Source organism: Equus quagga, chromosome 1, assembly GCF_021613505.1.
Source record: "Equus quagga isolate Etosha38 chromosome 1, UCLA_HA_Equagga_1.0, whole genome shotgun sequence".
In the NCBI taxonomy this organism is placed as follows: Eukaryota; Metazoa; Chordata; class Mammalia; order Perissodactyla; family Equidae; genus Equus; species Equus quagga.
The window spans coordinates 146974471-146997148 of record NC_060267.1 but is presented as its reverse complement, the minus strand read 5'-3'; the positions used below and the strand labels follow the sequence as shown (position 1 = coordinate 146997148).

The 22678-nt window shown below is 35.9% G+C and overlaps 1 protein-coding gene across 9 annotated transcripts in view; it reads right to left on the bottom strand.

Moving 5' to 3' along the window:
- The window catches only part of LRRFIP2 (LRR binding FLII interacting protein 2), a 108064-nt gene that overhangs the window by 39917 nt on the left and 45469 nt on the right, over positions 1-22678 (bottom strand). For 7 of the 9 annotated variants that reach the window (XM_046671030.1, XM_046671064.1, XM_046671016.1 and 4 more), the window contains 12 exons: positions 19680-19736; positions 19537-19581; positions 16630-16698; positions 14701-14742; positions 13170-13235; positions 11470-11544; positions 10147-10194; positions 10021-10065; positions 9107-9154; positions 8616-8672; positions 6083-6151; positions 3696-3785 (listed from right to left, as the gene is read on the bottom strand). In XM_046671030.1, coding sequence (XP_046526986.1) covers positions 3696-3785; positions 6083-6151; positions 8616-8672; positions 9107-9154; positions 10021-10065; positions 10147-10194; positions 11470-11544; positions 13170-13235; positions 14701-14742; positions 16630-16698; positions 19537-19581; positions 19680-19736 — 711 coding nt within the window. The remainder of the gene's footprint in view (positions 1-3695; positions 3786-6082; positions 6152-8615; positions 8673-9106; positions 9155-10020; positions 10066-10146; positions 10195-11469; positions 11545-13169; positions 13236-14700; positions 14743-16629; positions 16699-19536; positions 19582-19679; positions 19737-22678) is intronic. The other 2 variants (XM_046671040.1, XM_046671051.1) reach the window with 2 other exon arrangements.

Below are 22678 nucleotides of genomic sequence, written 5' to 3'. Positions count from 1 at the left end.
AACAGATGTTAGCTCAGGCCAATCTTCCTCGATAACAACAACAAAAAAAATCAAGTAAATATTATGCCATTGTACTCTCAAATAAATAAGTAGTTCTCCAATCAAGAAAAGATTTCCTTGATAGTTGGAAATTCAAAGTTAGCTAAGAAGTTGGAAATATTTCCTATTAGTATTAATGTGCAAAGAAGAGCACATAATGGCAAACTTTATATGCCAATTTGAATGCTAAAAGTTCAAAAGTAACATTTTCTAAGGAACTTCAAATTATCACTATAAACAAAGTCTTAAATACTATAATGTTTCCCATATTTCAATGATAAATACCTTTGCCTTATTTACGTCCAGGACATCTGAAAAAGCTTTGCTCTTGACATTATAGATTACAGATTGTTTCTCTTTAACTATTTGTTGAAATTAACACTTCTGAGAAATATTTCTTAGAATATAAATTCTGTCAAATCTTTGAAACTGTTTCTCCTTAAAAGAAAGATATTTATTATTCTCTAAGAGGCCCTCTGAACTTCACTTCAGCATATGACTACTTAGTTTGACAGATAATTTTACCTTACTAAAATAGGAAAATACCTTTGAGTCTTTTTGAATGGAAATAGAACATTTTAGTTGTGAATACATTTTGATATCGTCATTTGAAAGAGTTGTTTAGAAATAAAAACTTGTATTTTGTTCCAAACTATATTTTTTTCTTAAAAAGATACTGGAGTTTTAATACAATTGAGCTATGCGTATCTGATGTGGAGCAACTTTCAGCACGCAGCAACTATTTTGTCAACAGTATCAGTAACTTTAATATAATGTAGGATCAGAAGATAAATTATTTTAATAAGGTATTTGAAAAAACCTCTATTTTTAAAGTTATAAAATTACAGTCTAATAAAGTATTTATAGTGTAGTTTGTTTAATGAAGTCACTGATTCTAATCTTTTGTTAATTTCTAATTTATATATGACTTGATACTGCTATTCAAAAATTCTATTTGGAAAAAAAACAAAAAACAGAAGATCTGATTCTCCAACCACAGAAGGGAAGAGAACAATAAATTTCAATAATCTCCTAAAGCAAAATTCTCTGAGGATTTCATTCAGAAATGGTCTAATTATCAACAACCAGTAAAACTGAATTTAGCACATTTATATTCTTTTCCTATACTCTAGCCTGACCTATGGAACAGAAAGGAAAGCAATGCAGGAGACAAGACGACAAGAGGCTAGAGCAACCACCATAAATACTGGATAATGAGTCTGCCCAATCAGAGCCTGGCACCGTTTTCAGCACCTCCTAGCCCAGAAGTTATAAGCTAGCAGACTGTACACACACATTTGATTCACAATGGGGAAGTCAGAAAGTGTCTTCCACAATTTTGAATTCACTGTCAGCATTTTAAAATCAGGATATATCATATAAAAATGTGGATTTTCAGCTTACCTTTTTAAAAAATGTGTGTGTGCGTGTGTGCGTGCGCGCACGCGCAGAGAGAAACCTTACCAATATCAAGTCCACTTTTTATTCTTCTATAATAAGCTGAATCACAGTATACTCTTTAAAAGAAATAATACTAGAGAATAATTTTTGCTCTAGAGAGGGAACCAGCAAATACTTTAGGCTTTGCCAAGAGGCAAAATTAAGGATACTATATAGGTACTTAGATAACCATTTAAAAATATAAAAATTATTGACTTGTAGGCCATGAAACAACAAGGGGCTGCCCAGATTTGCCAACCACCGATCTAGAGAATCTTTTGCTTATGTAATAAGGTGTACAGTATGATGAATTTAAATATATATAGGCTATGTGTATATGTGTGTGTATATCAAATCACATTACACACCTTAAATGTGTACAATTTTTATTTAAAAAATACATAAATAAATCAAAATCACTATCTTGGGGGAAAAAAGAGTTACATTTAATTAGTAGAGGCAGGGGGAAATGTTTTTAAAACTGTCAACCCTAAGGCCGGCCCAGTGGTGAGCGGTTAAGTGCGCACGTTCCGCTTTGGCAACCCAGGGTTCGCTGGTTCGGCTCCCAGGTGCAGACATAGCACCGCTTGGCAAGCCATGCTGTGGTAGGCTCCCATATATAAAGTGGAGGAGGATGGGAACAGATGTTGGCTCAGGGCTAATCTTCCTCAAAAAAAAAAAAAGAAAAGAACTGTCAACCCTTTCACTTCTGTATAGTTATTAAAAAAAATTGCCAAGAAATAAATGTAAGGAGGACACAATCACTCATTCAGACATCACAGATTAGAGGCTAATAGAATTCAAAGTTTTTAAGAGAAAAGGTGTACATAATAAATTTAATTGTTTTTATCTATGAAAAAACAGGTTACTAAGCAAATTAATAAAATGGGCAATATTTTGAGGGAAGAATTGGGAGCCAGTCTTCTAACTTTCTGTGCAGAGAGACTCCTCAAACCAACCAGGGGAAGGTGGGACTGTTACACAGCCATGTTTGAGAGCCAACAATCTGGAATACTTAAGGACCACACTTCAAATTACTTTCTAGGATTAAAGTGGTTCAGAAACAGCTATTTAAATACAATCAGTGAAGTGCTAAACATAATTATCTCTTCATTTAAAAAACTGTCTGAGAGAGTCAGCCCTGATGGCCTAGTGGTTAAAATTTGGCATGCTCCGCTTAGGAGGCCCAGGTTTGGTTCCCAGGTGGGAAACCACACCACTTGTCTGTCAGTAGCCATGCTGTGGCAGCAGCTCACAGAGAAGAACTAGAAGGACCTACAACTAGAACATACACAACTAGGTACTGGGTCTTTGGGGAGGAAGAAAAAAAGTCTAACTTTTTTGTTAAGAAACTGCCTCTCATCCACTTCAAAATGCTTGATAATCAGGACAGCATTGGTGCATGGGCAAGACAACACTAATGTCAGCTACAGAAAGGAGATGTCAGAGGGAAAATCAGGCTGTTAGATAAATCAGGGGGGTAGATATCTGCTGGATGGAATTCCTTCATTAAGACAAATAGCTCAAGGCATTTCTACTAGGTAATCTTTCCTAAATTCAGTTCACAATGGATAAGTATTTCTTCAAAACAACACCACAATCCAAATCTTTAAAATCTATTCAGATTCTTCCCAGTTACTATAAATTAGTGACACTTTACTAAACAGCATATTTTACTTTAGTATATACTATTGTTCAACCTTGAAAGTATACCTAGCACTTTATAGAGTCACCAAATTTTTTAAGACTGATCAGGAATATCTAAATAGAAGACAGGTATTAGATGATTTTGAGGAATTATTTTTTATTTCATTAGGTATGATAATGGTATAGTGAATATGAAAAAAATCTCAATTAGAGATGCATACTGAACTATCTATTAGCAAATGACATGATGTGTGGGATTTGCTTTAAAATCATTCAGGGGGGAAAAAGGAGGGGAAAGAGGAAGAAATAGATGAAAGAGAATTGGCAAAACACTGATAATTGTTGGAGCTCTGATGGGTTCCACGGAAGAAAATTTCCATAGAAAAAAAGTTTTTAAAATATCAGAACACATCAATATACACATTCCAAAACAAAATAAACAAATAATTGTATTTTATGCTCGTGTGTTTAAATAAACATTTCCTAGGCAGTAAATTAGGTTCCTAATTTTAAAAGAGCCATTAGTCACAAGCCTGAGACAACATAACAACCCCATGCAATACACTCACACTGGTCAAATCTGGGATACTGACGTCATCCACCTCAGAGACAATGCTCCCCCTACGATTGGAGCGACTAAAATAATCGGCAGTAGAAACCTTTCAATCAGAAAAAAGAAGCAGCTTTAAAAATTAAGAAGAGAGAGAAGAAAAAGATTAGAACACCAGCGTACAGAGGGAAAACCGTGTGTGTGTGCATGTGAGAGAGAGAAACTATCATGAAAGGAAATGAGAAAACTGCTGCAGTTAACCTACTCAAAAAAGTAAAAAAGAAATGTAAAGCGTTTCCTAAACAAAATCACAACTCCCCAAAATAAGCTTTTCTTCATCTTCACTAGAGTTCTATGTGATAGAGATCATTTACTGCCTGAGGGCCAGCAAAGTCTCCCAAGTTTAAGACATGCAACACCCTCAACAGGAGGGTTTCTAGGATAACATCTACCACAAGCCTCTACTATATTTCACAAAACTTATAATTCATTATAGCTATCGACTCTGTTCAACACATATATGCTGAATGCAGAATTATCTGCAGGGTATTTACTGCACCTTTTCTCCAATTCCCACAGTTCCCTCTTTTTCATATTCCTACAAAATAATGAAAGACCTACACTGGCCTCTTTCTGGTTTCCCAAACACACTGAGTCTTTTCCCACCTTAGACTTTGGAACTGGCCTAGAAAGCTCTTTGACAGGCTCTTCAAGCAGCTGGCTGCTCACACCTCAAGTCTCAGCTCAAAGGTCACTGCCCTCTGAGCAGCTTTCTCTGACCACCCCATCCAAAGCACCACACACACACACCACCCCACCTCAATGTTCCCTATCATATTATCTGCTTTTTCTCTTCAGTCCCTGGGGTTACCCTTTTTTTGTTCCTTTCTTTACTAGTTTATTTTCTATTTCTTTCATGAGGATATAAGACCCATGAAGTCAGAAATCGTGTGTGTCTGGCTTACCACATCATTCCCAGCACTTAACACAGTGCCTTGCACATAACAGTTACTCCACAAACACCTGTTGAATTAATAAATAAATGAATATTTTTTACCCTCACTCATCAGCTCTGTTTGATTACCTTGCTTAAAAACTCTTCCCTTCTAGGGAGGGAATTTGGAAGCCCATCCGCAGAGACAAAGAAGGCTTACAAATATGAAGTTTTGCTAAGGGCTAATACAATCAAGCAGTAGTATTTTTATTCACAGTATAGTAATACAACTTAGATTTACAATACATAATATTTTATTGGTACTTACTGTCTCAGAATTTTGATAGTTATTTTCTATATAGTAATTCAGCTAATCCATATATTAAGCCTACCTACAAAGATAGTAATTAAGATCTCCGTTGTACAAATAAAAGAAATTGCCATTAACACAACTAACAGGTTAGAAGTGGTCTAAGCCCAGGCATTATTTCTTTAAAGTCCCTGTCCTTTCCACTCCATCACTTTCCAAGGTGCTTTCAGGTGTCATGGCTTGTTCTTTCTCCTTAGCTGTGAACATTAGCATTAATTGGTTTGCCAATGGACCACAACTGCCTCAATCAGATCACTGGATTTTTGACAACAATCTCACAAACATTTGCTGTTCCCCTTCTCTATGAATATTTCAGGTTTACATCCTTCACAAAACATGACTAGTAGTAAATGGCCTTCTATTTTTCTTAAAGGAATTATAGCCTCTTAGTTTTTGGGCTCTTTATTCTAGCTCTAAGCTGAAACACCATCCTCACCAATGTAATTTTCAAATCAATCAATTCTTAAACATAGCAAAAATATCATCAGCTCTCTGTAAAACTTTCAGCTTCATCAAAAGAGTAACCTGAAATTACATAATTGGTATTCTGACATAGCTATTTGCTGCCTCTACAGTTATCACCCTGGTTAAATTCTAAGACAAGAATTTTTAAATTTTGCCATGAGCAACTCTTAGAAAGGTCACAGGTCTTAAAAGATGTGTAAACAATGGTTAAAATTAAATACACACTGAAGAAAGCAAACTTGATGGCTACATGATTTGTAATCCACAGTTACAAGTTTTACACGATGTGGAAGCATTCATTTTGCTTGAGAAACTTTTTGTTTTTAGTGAACTGCACACATAAATGTATGTGCATAAAACAGCAACAAAGAATAAAAACTGAACATCTTTCAAATACACAAAGACGAGCACATAAGAGATATGAAGAGGCAAGTTATTAATGAAAGCTTACATAGCCCACAAAGAATATGTATTCTCAGGAACGCATTTTTGAAGGCAAATTATTCAGGACAACTAAATTTGAGGAAAATGCTCATTTTATCAAATGCAAATTTCACTTTCCAATAGATTTCATGTGATCACACATTGTTGAAATTTCAAAACTTATTGTATGTGTTTGCATGCAAACCACGCTCACCACACTCTCCCTTCGCCCACGACTGGCACGACCAGAAGACGCAATGCTTGCACTGTCATCGTCGGTAAACTATAGATATTAAAAGCAAATAATGAAAAAAATGTAATTTCACTATAGGTGTTACCTGATCATAAGCACATTATGCAAGGTGTTGGGAAGCATGCAATTACTCTATATGAGCATAACTGGCACCATCTATTGTGCACCATTAAACAGAAAAATTGTTTCAAGGTATAATGAACTATCATTAAAAATCAAAAGAGGGGCTGGCCTTGTGGCCAAGTGGTTAAAGTTCCAAGCGCTCCACTTTGGCGGCCCAGGTTCGTAGGTTCAGATCCCAGGTGTGGACCTGCTCCACTCGTCAGCCATGCTGTGGAGGCAACCCATAGACAAAGTAGAGGAAGACTGGCACTGATGTTGGCTTGGGGCTAATCTTCCTCAAGCAAATAAGAGAGGAGGATTGATGGATCGGTGACAGATGTTGGCTCAGGGTGACTCTTCCTCACACATACACAAAAAAATCAAAAGATATTTCCAAAAAGCACCAAGAATAAAATAGTACTTTATCTTTTATTTAAGTTAAATTAAAGATGGGGGTGGGGGAGTCAGCATGGTAAACTAGCCAAAACCAGCTAGGGATTTCATGCTTTCTAAATCTCTAGGATCCTTGGGATCTCATTAGGTGTCAATAAATATACTTAATGTTTTAGTTTGGGAGAGAATACAAAAGAATATTTTAAAGTGAAATAATATAAGTCAAAGACAGAATTTCCTACCAGCGAGAACACTGAAATGATGATTCTTTTTTTCCTCTATTCATTCCTATGCAACTAGTAGAGATATTCTAACAACACCCTACAGTTTTCTTCCTGTTTCACCAGCAGGTGAAGACTCATCTTCAGTATGTGTCCGTTATCTCCATTCTGACATCACTAAGGAACCATTCTGATATCACTAAGATAGTAACTCTGAACCCAACTTGCAAATGAAATAGCATCTAGCCAGCACACAAGGACAAGGTTCTACACTTGACTGAAAATATATTATACTAATCTTGTTTGCGAGGGGCCATTACACTTGGGACATTAAAAATGCTCCCAGGCCCAAGAACTGCCAAGTGGAGTTTTATTACCAGGTGGGACAAAAGTAAACTTCCTCCTTATGTGAAAAAGCATTTACCTCCTTAAAGATCTCTGTGTAAATTTTTGTTAACTATAGGAGTGAAATTCCTGAGAAGTGCCACTTGGAAATGGCAGGAAAATTGAGCCAAACATATATGTAAAAGAAAGCCCATATAGCTCACATACTCCACTCCACAAAGTAACCTGTGCTGACCATTAAGAAACTGCTTTAATAATTTCGCCAATTTTGGCATTGTCAAGAATAACAAGGTAGTTCCTAAGTCATCATTTCCTATTGGAAATGTAAATTAGCATAGTCTTTTCGGTGGGCAATAAATACAGCAACATACATCATAATTTAAACACATGTACTCTTTGACCCCCATCATTTTATGATTAGCAATTTACCTTGCAGATCTCTTCATATAAGTATACAAAAATATACTTGTATAAGTCTGTTCATTGTACAAGTGTCTGTAGGAGCAAAAATCTGACAATCTAAATGTCTATCAATAGATGACTGATTTTTAAAATGCACAGCCTATGCACTAATGGAATAATATATTGCCATTAGCAAGAAATGTGCTGGTGTAAAACTATCTCTAAGAGGCATTCAGTGGAAAAAAGGAAGGGACACAGTTTACTTTTTAAAAATCTTCTAAATGTTCAGAAAAAAATGAAATAAATCTTCATGTACTGATAGAAAAAGATACTTTAAGTAAAGAAAAAAGTTGAGCAGTATGTATATGAGTCCGTATATATACTGTTCAAATAAAAGACACTCATATATGTGTAAAATATCTCTGAAAGGATATACAAGTACAGAGGTTGCATTTGGGGAATGGAAATAGGAAGAAAGGGTCAGAGGACTTCTACTTTGGACCTTCCTTGGCTAATACTACTTTTATAAATTAAAAAAAAAATTAAGACTCCAGAAAGATTAGGTGACTAGAATTGTCCCAGTTTTCTCTTTCATGTAACAATTTTTTAAAGTTGACTTGTTTTATTTCTTCTGCTTCCACTCCACTGATTGAAGCATTGGCAAACAAGTGAAACAGCTCGATGTAGGAAGTGGAGATGGAAAGGAAAAACACAGGGTAGCCAACTCATATACTGAATTATCACTGATGAAAAGACAAGAAGTTCCACACAAATGACAATTAAATATAAATTTTTTAAAAATTTTAATAGCATTGGTTCCAGACTCATTTAAGAAATTATGTGCTAAGTCACATTCATATAGAAACCACCAATTAGGAAAAATTAGTACTTGAGTTTGTGTACCGAAGGAAAACGATAATCCATGCACAAGAGAGTGACGCACACCACATCCTCAATATTCTAAACTGTGAGTACAGGTTAATGAAACAACCAAAAGTTTCCATAAAGCATGCAAAGAGACGACTGCTCACCACAGGACTGCTTCGGGCTGAACTTGTTCTTGATGAGTAATAACTGTATTCAGACGGCTATAAAGTTTCCAAGAAGAAAGGCTTTACAATAATAATCAGCTCCTTTTCCTGCTGGGTATATATTAGTGACCCTGGACCTAACTCACCCGACTCCCAGGGTGAAGGTATCTGTTACTCACTGGTCTGGAACTCCCACCCTCAAGATCCACCAGCCCATGGCAGGAGGAAGAGGAGAGGAAGGGTATGCCCTGAGAAGCACTACTCTTATCCTCTTCCTGAGGAACTAACGAGCAAGAAAAGAAGTTTCTTATTTATACTCCCTTCATACTTCAAGCCATGATTTCCAACAGGCACTTTCTCACAGTTTGGGTGAGAGTCACAATTGGCCAGCTGATTGTAGAGTAATGACAGATCAGATTAAATGACTTTTTAAGTAAACTGTGCCCACCTACACATTACCATCCACACCACCTCCCCCTGGTTACACTTACAGTTCGAGAACCATAAGGGTTATATAATCCACCATCATAAAGTGATACCTAAAGAACAAAGGAAATATCATTTACCTATTCAGCATCAAAGTTATTTTGACAATGTCATAACTTCTTTGCAGACTCAGTTCCCAAAATGTTTTGAAGAATGGTATAAGTGTACAGCCTCTCAAGGTGAAGACTCTGAAGGTGGTAACATTCATTTATATGCATAAATTGCTACATCAATCTCCTTGAAACTGCAAGCTCACACTTCATTAAAAAAGCAGTATTGGTTACAGTGTCTCCTTTCATCATCATGTTATAAAACTAGAAGAACCAACATTTATTAATTTATTCTCTCAAAAGAGGAAATGGAACAGAACAGAAAAGTGAGATACAGAAAGCATTTTGCCCACACTCACAATAAAATTAAATTACAAAGCCTCAGGTTCCCAGTCCACTAGAACAGCCCACAACATAACAAACAGCTTGAAAGCAACCAACTCACAACTTGCACATTACATAGAGCTATCGTTTTTGCTTTCTAGTTAGCTTGCTTTATTAGAGCCTAGTATTAATATGGCCAAGGCCACAGCTGTCTCAAAGAAAAATATGACATCTCGTGCATGGGCAGCCATCTCACAAAAGTATGCAAGTGTAGTGGGACCCATGCAAATCTATCTTCTCTATAGGAAACCAATTCTAAGCAAGGGCCTACCAACAGCCAGCAGTATCTACTACTCTAAAGATAATATGCTTATTTTTACTACCCTAAAGTTTTGTATTTTAAGCACAGGCAGCACATTCTGCAGTAAACGTAGCATTAAAGCCATGTGTCCTTGACTATTCTGGAGGCAAGTTGTCAAGCCAAAGTCAGCACCATGATAGTGGCCCCACCAGGAGTACACACATTGGAAGAGGAAAATACAAACCAGACTGGCACTTCTCAGCAGACCAGAATTTGCAATAGGGGAGGCCTATGAAAAAAGCACATGATTTAACCCAAAGAAAAGCAACTGGTAGCTCTAAAGGCAATATACTCCTCACAAAGTACTAACCCTGTGACTCTTAGATGTCGCCAGAGAGTCACTGTACAGGGAAGAAGACTGCGAAGAAATGAAAACAAAAGAATTAAGCAAAAAAGAAAAGAATTGGTCTTATCATCCTAAGAGCAGAAGACATGTTTATTTTATACTCAATTTCATTAGCAATTCCTGAGTGGTTAGGGAGTTAACATAAAGAGAGAAAAACTTAATCATTGGAAATCTTCTTGAATATCAATTTTAAGGGATAAGAAAGAAAAACACTTGGAAGAGTTTTCTATAAACCTCATTAAGTCCTAGTGGTCTTTGAACACTAACGTTAGGAGATAGGATGGCAACCTAAGAAAACACTCAGGTGAAGAGGCCACAGCACAGGGAACGTGGCAAACAGTGGCCAAGTCCCAGTCATCCTGTGATATTTTCAGTGATTTCAGGACAGACTCCTAATGGGCTTAGATTGATTATTGGGGAACCAGATAAATGAGCTCTCAGAGCTATAAACACTCTTTTTCAAACAGATTAGAAAACCTGTATTTCAAAACAAGTCAGGGACAAAGTACCCTAGTTTAATCAGATAAACTGTAGTAGTCACAACGAATCTATGCACTAACAAAGCACAGCATTTTTTAAAAAGTAATTAGATCTTTTCCTGATGTCATCTGAAGACATAATTTTCAGTTCTTTTTCACCAAGCTCAATCACACATGGAAAATAAGAGTTTCTAAGTTGTGTATGCACATTTTGACAACAGAATTATTTTAAAAGCACAGCATGCCATATATTTAATGTGTTTTAAAAGTATGATGTGCCAAATGCCTTGAAAAAACAAGACGTTCTAACATTAAGCAAAAATTACATTCTTCTCATCCCATTTATAGTTTAGATTTTCACATGCAAGCTTTTATTAAAAGAGCATCCACTGTGATGTGCGCTGATGCCTACAACTTATTCTGAAATGCATCCCCCCCAAAAACGACAGACTGATGGATGGAGGGAGAAATAGATAATTATATGATAAAAGGAAATATAGTAAAATGTTAATTGTAGAATCTAAGTGGCAGGTACATGGGTGGCTACAATTCAATTCTTTAAACTTTTTTGCATGTTAAATATTTTTCATGAAAAAAATGAAAAAAATGGTACTCATTTACAAACATGGTGATTCAATAGTTGCCACTGTATAAAGATACACTCAAAGACTATATGAATTCAGTTACACAAGCTAGTATATACAGAGCCATTCACAGATTAGTCCTAACTAGTCAAAATGCAAAACAGGGGATTAGAAATGTGGTAAAGTTGGATAAAACACATGAAACCAAAAAACTTCAGACAAACCCGAGTATAGTAGGCAGAGGTGGGTTTGCTATGTCTGAGACTGCTATAGTTTCTCTGGTCAAAGTAGAGGCCACTCTGCAAAAAGAAAATTAAACACATTTTTCTTAGGTTAAATGTTATTAACCTAAGAATACACAAAGGCAAAATCTGATATTGCCAAACCCCTTCTCCTCCAAAACAATGACTTTAAAGCATTATGTTAAGTCAAAGTAATTATTTCAAGTCTCTCAAAAGAGACAAATATTAAAGGTTAATTGTTTTCAAACAAAGTCATTACTAATTTTTTTACTTTAAAAACAAGTGTATAAACCCTCAGTAAAAATGGAATGGAAATAATAAGTGATTTATTCTCATGTCACACTTAGGAATGTCCTTGAAAAATCCAGGACAACTGAATAACTACCACTTTTATAATCCATTTGGCAATGCCACAGAAATTATTAAACAGTGATTTTTTTTCCCCAAACTTCTCCTAGTTCCATTATTTGTCAAAATAAACTGATCAAATTAAATTACCAAAGAGAGCGAGCAAGCACGCACTAAATATAGTTCGGTCTAAAACATCTATGGCAGGTTCATTTTCAACAAAATGCACAAAGGAAACAATAATTTTATATATTGCAGTTACTTGAGGGGGAGAAAATCATCTACGAAATTCCCTTTCTAACTTCTCCAGCCATCGTCGTCACTCAAGGTTAAGCAAATTTAGGCAATCCCTGACTGAAAGACTCTTCCTCCACTGCTGACACTGCAACTGGGGACACCCCTATTCCTACCCACCCCTGTTCCTCCTGGCCCTGCCTTCCTGCACCACACCCTCAATGAGGTGCCATGAGTCATGTCTCCCCAGAGCTCCCAATACTCTACCCTCCAGGGCCTCTCACTAATGTCCTCTCCATTACATTCTTTTCTCCCTCCTCCTTTCTACCAGCCAAAGCCTCTTGACCCTCCTTCTAGCCCACCAATGGTCAGAGCCCCTCCCACGGGAACCCTGAGTTAGCAGGGAGCCTGGGACTGAACTTCCTCTGCCAGTACTGCGGCAGGCTAACAGGAAAGAGGTGTTCTTAGCACCTCAAATGGGCACTCTGGACACATTTTTTTTGCCCGGCAGAAATGTTGTTTACCAAGGTGGCTGGAATGGAGAATACTATTAGTTCCAGAGTTTAATTACATTATAGATTAAAGAGTTGTCTGCCAGACAGGAGAAGAACTCTGCCACCACATACCTTACTGTTTCTACCAGAAAATTGATTCCAAGTTCCCAAAATTTGACCTACTGACAAACTTTCAGAATAAAACTTATTTGTGAGTTTGGTATTACCTGTAATACCACAACTAAATCAATTCAAATTTCTAAAATAAGGAAATAAGGATAAGAATCTCACTAAACCTAATATTGAGCTATATTCCAAAGGACAGTTCATAAATGAAAATACGTTGTTAATGAACTTCTTGTGACCCCTTACAAACTCTAGCCTCTGGGCTTAGCATATATTAACTTGATATTAAACCTTATAAATGAAAACAAAATAAAATTATTTTTAAATAAGATTCTGATAAATCATGTTTCAGTATATTATGAAGTTTCAATAATGCCTTGGAGCACACCAAAGCAGTCATAATACTTAAGTTCCCTAAAAGTAATCAGTAAATTTTACAGCAGCACAAAATACTGTGACACAAGACACAAAAGAACTAACCAGTGGGTCTCTATGAGAACCAGAAGATCTCTTCTTCATTCTGTAAGAGTGACTAGAAGAATGATTCTGCAAGTAAATATTTAAAGTTAACTTTAAGGATCATATAATGAAGTTTTAAAAATAATTTACTAAAATTCCTCTTAAAATTATACACAGTTTCATATGAGATAGAGCAGTCCACATGCAATCTACTTCCTATCTGTTAGTAAATGGCTCACTGCACTTGACTGGCTAAAACATATGGCCTATCTGCAAATCTGCATTTCCCCTCCCCTACCCCTCTGTGCCATTCAGTTCAGTGTCTAGCCAGCTAAAGAAAACTTAATTACTCAGAGCCAGGGAGGACATTTGTAGGGACCTTCACCCCACACCTCATTTGAGTCCCTATCTTCTTTATAACGGTATGGGTGACAAGAGAGTCCACCTCCTTCTATAGTTTTCCTTACCTAAAGGCAAAAAAGCAATCCTTTGGATCATCCAAAACAAGTTTGAGATAACAAAGAACAAGACATTGCACTGACCCAGGCAGCACCGTTAATCCAAGTTAGTGGTCCCACAGCATGTGCAGCCCAGGAGGAAAAGAATCAAGATGGCATGGAATGACCCACATAGCAGCATTACTAGACAATAACCTTACATGCGAGTCCTCTGAAGACAGCACTGTCTCAATACATAACTTCTAGAAGTACAGAGCCAAGTATATATGAGGGGATAAAGGACAAAAATACTACTAAGCAGGTCTATTGGTAGATAACAAATCCAACCTAGGTATATCCTGCTCAGCTGAAATGAGGAGGTGCAGTTGGAAGTGTCCTACCTATCGACAGTCTGCTTTAGGCAAATCCACAGACATATGCACAGTTAGCTCCTGAATCAATAATTATAAACTCATTTTCATTTTTTTGAATACGCATTCTTTCCTTTGATACATTACCCTGAACATTTTAAGAGATGTCTATATAATCTAGAAACTCAGGGAATCTATTCACATAATATGAACCCAAGAAAAACATGCTATAAGTTAACTTTCTTGGCTAAAATGACATGCCATAAAAACAAACCAAATCAAGCAAAAATGAGTGCACATAACTGATGTTTCAGGTGTCATCTTTCACTGCTGAATGCTTTCTGTTTAGTAACTTCACACCTAGCTTGTGACACATAACACGAAACACAGTTGGTCCTGTGCTGCAATAGATCAGTGTACCAAGACACTTCTGGAAACAAGTCTCCTAGGGCAATGAGTATATGTCAGCTGGGTGGCTCATCGTTTCAAGAAAAGATATTACTATCAATCTTAGTCCTGAATAGGGAAGTAAATAATTTTTATCTGATCCTGAAATTCTAAAAGAAAAAATTACTCAACCGTTAAACTGTTACAATTGCAAAACAAGTTTTTGCTTTGTTAGTCATATGTTTTCCCCAAAACATCATAACAAATCTGTGAAAGTTAGTCATAATCTATGATTAGCATCACCATGTGTTTATAAAGTGAAACTCTACATTTAACACAAAGTCATGCACTACATACTAATGATGAAAGTCTTGACGATCTATCCTTGAGAGCATCATACTGGATTTCAGAAAAAGGTGAAAGTTGGTTGTATTTCCAAAATCAGAAATATAAAGAGGAAAAAAGTAACAGTTGCAAAGTTATTAAAAATCCAGCACTATTTTAAAAGTCCAAAATTATTAAACACACAGGCTATGACATTTGAATCAAAGAATATTCTACCCCCAACTCTTTCCTCACGTAAGTTACCGCTAAACTGTATGTAAAACTGTATGCTCTGTTTCAAATACAGAATTCATAATCAGTAACAGTGAGAGGATTCAATCTCAGTACCCTCTGGCACAAAAGACCCTCAGGCCGCCTATAAATGCAGGGAATTAAACATTCTGAAGTCAAAATATTTTTTACTTTTTATTATTGTGTCTGTTACCATCATTTCCCATCGTTTAAAACATGGCAAAAGCAAGGCATGGACAGGCAATGAGGCAAGAGCACATAACTAATAGAATCAAGCTTACAAAAGACAAATGCAGCAGCCAAAGGGGCGCAGTTCCCTCCGATCTGCTCATGGACACACACCTAAACAACTTCCTTTCTCAAGAACTTTTTCTATTAAAAATGCTGAACAAAACCAGAAAGTTGGTCAGAACAAAGTGTGGATTGCACAGTATACATACAAGTGTGGTATTAAATGTGAATCAAATATGTAAAATTCATAAGACCAGAAAACCACAATCTATGCAGGTTTTCAAGAAAATAAGACAATACGTGCATCATCACATTTCAAATCCAAGAAACCAAATTAAATTGTAACTACTAAGATTTGTGGTTTCCTAATTCTGGTTTTTAAGCATTCTAGCTTATATTTTTTAAGCTATCTTCCCCAGAAGAGCAATGTCTAAAAGAAGTAAAAACAATCCTCTGGTAGTTAGGGAAAAGCTTTTTCTTTCTTTTGCAACTCTTATACCCACTTAGGACTTTAGGGATCGCCATTTAAAATCCTGATTTAAAGTAATATTTTCCTAAGTGCAGACTACAACTCATTAATAGTTTATCTCATCAGCTTACAGGTTTAACCACCTTTTAAAAAAAATGAAATAGAAGAGAAAACATGAGCGTGTATCATGCATAGTAAGAGTAAATATTATTTTGTGAAACTTTTGTTTCAATAATATATTTTATATACGCATATAACACACAAATGCAAAGGCACATATCTGCATGGATCTACTGGATCACAGGGTAAAATGTATTTTTTGTTGTAGAGGTTATAATTTTAAAAAGCTTAAAATACGCCAGAAGACCAAAGTACATAGTCTAGTCCTAATAAAACATTAAAATAATAGTGCAAACAGAATAAAGGCCCTCCCTTCAGGACCAAAACAAATAATTCAGGGGCTGGTCCCATAGCTGAGTTGTTAAAGTTATGTGCACTCCACTTTGGTGGCCCTGGTTCGTGAGTTTAGAGCCCAGGCGTGGACCTACTCCACTCATCAGCCATGCTATGGAGGCATCCCACATACAAAGTAGAGGAAGACTGGCACAGATGTTAGCTCAGGGCTAATCTTCTTCAAGAAAAAAGAAAAATAAAAAGAGGAAGATTGGCAATGGATGTTAGCTCAGGGCCAATCTTCCTCACTCAAAAAAACCCCACAAATAATTCCTCAAAGGAGGGAGAGCAGAAAATATGGAGGGTTCTAGGCAAAACATTTCCAAATTTGCTATTACAATCTACCAAGAAAAAATTTTTTTAACTCTCAGAGAAACTTGCTGAAAGTTTTCATTTGGAAATAATATTAAAACAAAGTACAGCAAACAGGTTGTATAAACAGAAGTTTAGCAAATGTCAATTTCTATCAGAATGTACCTATTACTCAAGCCGCCAGAACTCTGACATTCAACAGTGAATCATAATACTAACACTGCAGACTTTTCTGGACTACCCACCATGATGTCTCTCCTTTTGGGTGTACTGGCTCTGCTCCAGTCTGTCCCAGTTATGTCCTTCAATGAGTTCTTCAACAGAATTAAACAGTAGTAGTAAATGACAAATCACAAATAGCAAGTATATTAAAATTAAGTTCATTAAAATTATACTAAGGCCATTGATATATAAACAAGAACTAATACATACAAAAGTAAAAATCTCCACCAGTGAGAAATAGCAATGTATCGCTACTACTCTGATTCAAGATCACCTCATTTTCTAACTTTGGATCTCTATCTTATGGTCTTCTTGTATTTCAGTATACAAAGTAGTGACCAAGCATTTGTAAGATGCTTTTGTAAGTTAGATTGTTTTCAAGAAAGAGATTATTTCAATTCTAAATTAAGGGCTTTGATTTAATCCTCCTTCTCTTAAACCTACCACTCACAGTCTTGAACTATCTTTGCTCTTTTTATTTTTATACAGAATGTCTAAAGCACTGACACAGTTTCCAGCCCAAATAGCTTCTGGCAGGCCACCTTCAAGAAGTTAGCACCTAAAAAAGTTATCTAGACAAAAGGAAAGATCAAAGTCCTAAGAATGTGGCACAAAATCACAAATACATCTGCCTCACATCCAGGTACTACTAATGTTCACACATCACATACAAGATCCAAAAGTGTTAGACTTTTTAATTCATGGCTCATAAGTGCTAAAAAGTAACTGGCAGAGAAAAACGAAAACCACCAAATTACACAGAAAACCTCAATAAAATTTAGGTCAGTGTTTTAGGTCATCACATTTATCTTTACGAGAAGAAAAGCTGTCTATACATTCAGCTTAATGTAGATGGTAACGTTATTTTAAAAGCAAATCTGAAGAAAACTTAGAACTCCCAATATTATCTAGTTGAGAGAAAACAGAAAAACTTATCTCAATTATATTTCTTTTACACAATGTTATTGGTGACCTTTCAGACTTATTTCGAGGAAAGTGTAAATATTTAAAATGTGCTGGATGCACACTCACACACAATAAAGTACTAACTAGAGTCTCCTCTAGAGTGTAACATTGTAATTAATCTTTACGTTCACGCGCTGATTTTTTTAAATACTGGCAGCTTTATCCTTTTTCCCATAGTAACAGACCTTCTAATTACCATAATGAAATAACATACAATGAGAGTTCTAGTTATATCTTAAATTTATTTAATGATATAATTTTCATTAAAAAATCAACCTCATTACTTGATAGACACTCTGGGTAAACAATTCCTTATTAGTTTAATTGCTGTTTTCTTTTTTGTTTGTTTGCAGATTTGTTTCAAAGGCTCCTAAATTAGGTTGAATTTGGATAGTTTTACCGTTAGGTTAAACTAATATATGATCAAGTTTCCCTGAGGTCACACACAAATTTACAAATAACCAGTTTGATAATAACTGTCTGAAACTTCACACTATGAGCATTATAATGAAAAGCAAAGGAAAAAGCCATAGATTTTTTAAAAGGGAGGAGAAAGGATTATTTTCAAAGCCCTTGACACTCAACTTATTTTAAGCTTTTTGTTAACCAACTCCCTGTATGATTTTTTTCAAAATATTTAAAGAGGAAAAAATAAAATATCTCCAGGGAGAAACATGACGAATTATCTTAAAGTTTTCCTCCTGTAAAATTATTCTTAAACTGCTGATTAGATTTCTGTAAAGGCCTGTTAACATCCTTACAAATCTAAACTTTTGTAATTAACCAAAAGATTTCTGATTCAAAAACCAGTTTACTGAGGGGCCAGCCCCGTGGCCGAGTGGTTAAGTTCGCGTGCTCTGCTGCAGGCGGCCCAGTGTTTCGTCAGTTCGAATCCTGGGCGTGGACATGGCACTGCTCGTCAGACCATGCTGAGGCGGCGTCCCACATGCCACAACTAGAAGGACCCACAACTAAGAATATACAACTATGTACCGGGGGGCTTTGGGGAGAAAAAGGAAAAAATAAAATCTTTAAAAAAAAGAAAAAACCAGTTTACTGACTTACTCTAAAAAGACAGTAGATTACATTCACCATTAAGAAATATAACCAGAGTAAAGGACTATTTAAGAGTACAGATACATCAATAACTAGTATACCAGAGCAGACTCAGTTTAATAGAGTGCCTTTTTATATATTATACAAGATGGGAAGAAACTTAGACTTGGGGAAAACTAACAAATATCGACCTTAACATGAAAGATCATTTTACTTATGAAAAATCTAGATGTAATTATATACCATACACAATATTGTCAATGTGCAAATTAAAAGCACTCCTTTAAAGTTTAAAGCACAATTCTTTAAGAAAGATCAGTGTCTGGGCACAATATGCAAGGCTTTCACAAGCGACTTCTCATTTACCTTGACTTATAATAATGTATGCTAAAAAACCTGACATACTACAAAATGTTAATCAAAATGTTGAAGCAGGACAATTTACATAAACATGACAAGCAGAGAATTTTTCAAGTCAGTAGTTCAATTATTCCATATAATAAAGTTATAATTAGTCATCCAAGCCCCAAAGCTATTTCTCATTTAATAAATTGTCATTTTCAAAAATATGAAAATAGGAAAAATCTGAAAATTAGAACCATGTAGATGTTATTCTATAAAATCAATCTTATTATTCTGTGATATTTCCAAAATAAAAGTCCTTTTATAGTAAAAGAGTAAATACATATGTTGATAGATGAAAACAGTCAAGATTTTAGAACTGATTTACTCATACCAATAATTTGAGAGAAAGCATCATTTCCACTGAAAGGACTTTGCCAATATTTTCTATTTTTTAAAAAAGGCAAAGGAGTATGAACATTGTCAGACTGTTTAGGCAACAATGCTGCAGAAAGATCACGCATGCAAGCTTTGATATCATGGTATAAACAACTTAAAATACCAACCCTGTGACTGCCAAGACTTCGAACAGACAATGCATCCTCAACTCCCTGATAAAAATAAAAACAAATATAGTAAAAGTTTATGAGTGACTACATTAAGTTAATGAGGAAAAGTATCAGGGGCAAGTTTATAGGTTATTACAAACCAGATAAGGACGATGATGACTGGACCGGTGGGAATACCTGGCCCTTTCCGAATCTTCCTGGGAAAGGAGAAAGTACATGAAGAGTTAATCACTGAACAGAGGGCTGCCTATCAGAACAACTGAGCAAAGATCAGTCAGTTAACCCAGCAGCATCTTCCTTATAGCAGGTGGGTGTGGACAACTCAGTTTCAAAAGCTGAATTTGGGGTAGCCACATGCTTCAGTTGAAAGAAAGCAGAAATAATCTTGGCAATGTTTTTGTTTTAACAAGTGTATGTATGTCTGACCACTTGTAGAATGTAATCTATATATGACCAAGAAAGTCCAATATACCAAAATAAAAATAAGCAAGTATACTTAACAAACAGAAATTGAGTTCAGCATTAAAAATAGACTTTCATCTATTTTTTTTCATTGTGAATGTTAGCTTATGCAAGGCAGGAAGACTTTACTTTATTACAGATGTAGTTCAAGGAGAGAGTGTATTGCTTTAAAAAGATTTAGGTTATAATTTTGTGCTCACTGCAAAGAGTTTTCCTTTTTTTCTTTTACCGCTCTAACTGGAAAAAAAAAGAAACAACTAAATGAAATAGCCCCTGATGGTGTGTTTGCTAATATGAAAAACTACTTATAATTAGAAGAAATTGGATAAATATTTTAGCGTTGTTAAAGTTATCTCAAGAGTTATGCCTTATGAAGACTATTCCAAAAACTGACCACAGCCTAACAAGTGACTAAACTAAATGCAATTCTAAACTTTTCCACATTCATAATTAGCATGGGAGCATTAAACCCGGAGTCACGGCAAATCAAACAACTAGTCCCTAGAATCTAATCAACTGAAACAGTAAGGAACTTCTGATCTTTCAGAATTTCAAAGTCCAAAGTGTTAAAGTAATTTGCACTGACTAAGAATCTACATACAACTGTCCAAATGGGTTCACAGCTAATCAACACTGTCTTTATCAAAATGAATCAATACTTCATCACTCCAAGGCAACACAGCATGATCATTATGTAGGTGGAACAAACAGATGTGGCTATGCCTGACCATTCATTTCAAATAAAGAAACAGTAATTCATCTGAAACATTACAATTTAATGCTTTATTTTGGTCGTGATCTTTGAGTATAATTCCAAAGAACTCCTGCTTGTCATCTGCTGTATACGTTGATGCATTTCATCAGATCTGTTCAAAAGTCTGTTTATAAGCACCAGTATGATTTCATATCTAAAGCTTGTTCTGATCTTTAGGAATTTGTCACTGATTTAATTTTTGTTATGTAATAGACACATGTAATCTGCAAGGAGCCAAGCAAATTTCTTCCCTTTCTTTGACTATCAGGTGATATACCACAGAAGTTTTGGGACATGCGCATTAGCCTAGCAGGGTAAGTACAGTTTATTAAGTGGTAACCAGTTTTAGGCTAGTTTGCTTGGTTAGTTTAAAGAGCCTTGCACTACACAGGCGGGTTAATTCTACATGCCCCCTCCCAGTATTACTTGGGGTACTAGGGTGACATACATGGTTTAATGCTCAATCTTTCCTTTATTCTATTCGTTCTTTCCATTCCACCTACCACACAAGAGCAATTTTCAAAAACTTACCATTAAAGATGCAGCAAAGATAGATAATTCGTATTTATTTTCAATTATGCCCATTATTAAAATAATTCTAAATAAAAGTACTTTATTAAATATTCATATACCTCCATATTTAAACAGCTTTTCTTTTTAGGCTGATTTGAAAAAATGGCCCCAAAAGACTTCAGAAGACTAAAGAATAAAATGTAAACCCCATATAGGCCAGTTAATTTGAACTGAGAGAATACAGGTTATTCCACAGTTACTAACTACACCTTAAACCAGCACTGTCCAACAGAACTTTCTGTGACAATGGAAATATTCTATGTTTGTGTGGTCTAATATGATAGTCACTAGCCACATGTGGCTAGTGAGCTTAAAATGCTAGAAGTCCAACCAAGAAACTGTATTTTTAATTTTAATCAATTTAAATCTAAACCTAATTCCCACATATGATTAGTGGCTACCACATAAACAGTAAGACAAGCACAAAGCAAATTTTTATTACACCAGAAAAGACTCAAAACACATATTTTACTAAGAGTCTGCCACATAGCACCACTCTTATAAAGAAAGGCAGACATTTGGTAGTTTTTAATTACTCCCCCTACCTTGAATACTTTTGCATGGTAGCAAATATGAGGGAAATAGAAGGAAACCCTCGTGTAAAAGAAAAGACACTAGCACCAACCCTAGAGTTATTTTGAAGATCTAGAAGGGTCCTTAGAGATCATCTAGTCTGATCTCTTCATTTTACAATAAAGAAAACTGCAGCACAAAAAGATGAGGTAAGAATCTACAAAGTCATACAGTGGGGACCGTCACAGATCTTCTCACTCAGCAGACCACTGAACCATGAAGATACCGTCCTACGTTGGCTAAATCTACACTGATTACACAGAAAGAACATGAAGAAAATGGCAAGGCATCCTGGTTTTTACTCAGAGACTTCTCCTCCTTGGAAGAACAAAAAGCTTCATTTCCCAGGTATTTCTAGAGTAGTATTTAAATTGCCAATTGGTTTTTCTTGAGTTAATAGCACCAGAGGCCAACAGAAAGAATTCCAGCAAACTGTTTTTAGGTACCAATTACAAGGCAGAGTATCCCTCTCTTCCACAGTCAGGAAAACAATACATTTTCATTGTCCTGGGTGTCCTTATTAGGATAAAGTATCCAAGGCTGAACAAACAGGGCAATGCCTTAAAAGATGGATGTAGGGGCTGGCCGATGCTGTAGTGGTTAAGTTCACATGCTCCACTTCCAGTAGCCCAGGGTTCACCAGTTCAGATCCTGGGCACAGACCTACACGTTTTTCATCAAGCCATGCTGTGGCAGCATCCCATATGCAAAATGGAGGAAGAGTGGCACAGATGTTAGCTCAGCGACAGTCTTCCTCAAGCAAAAAGAGGAAGACTG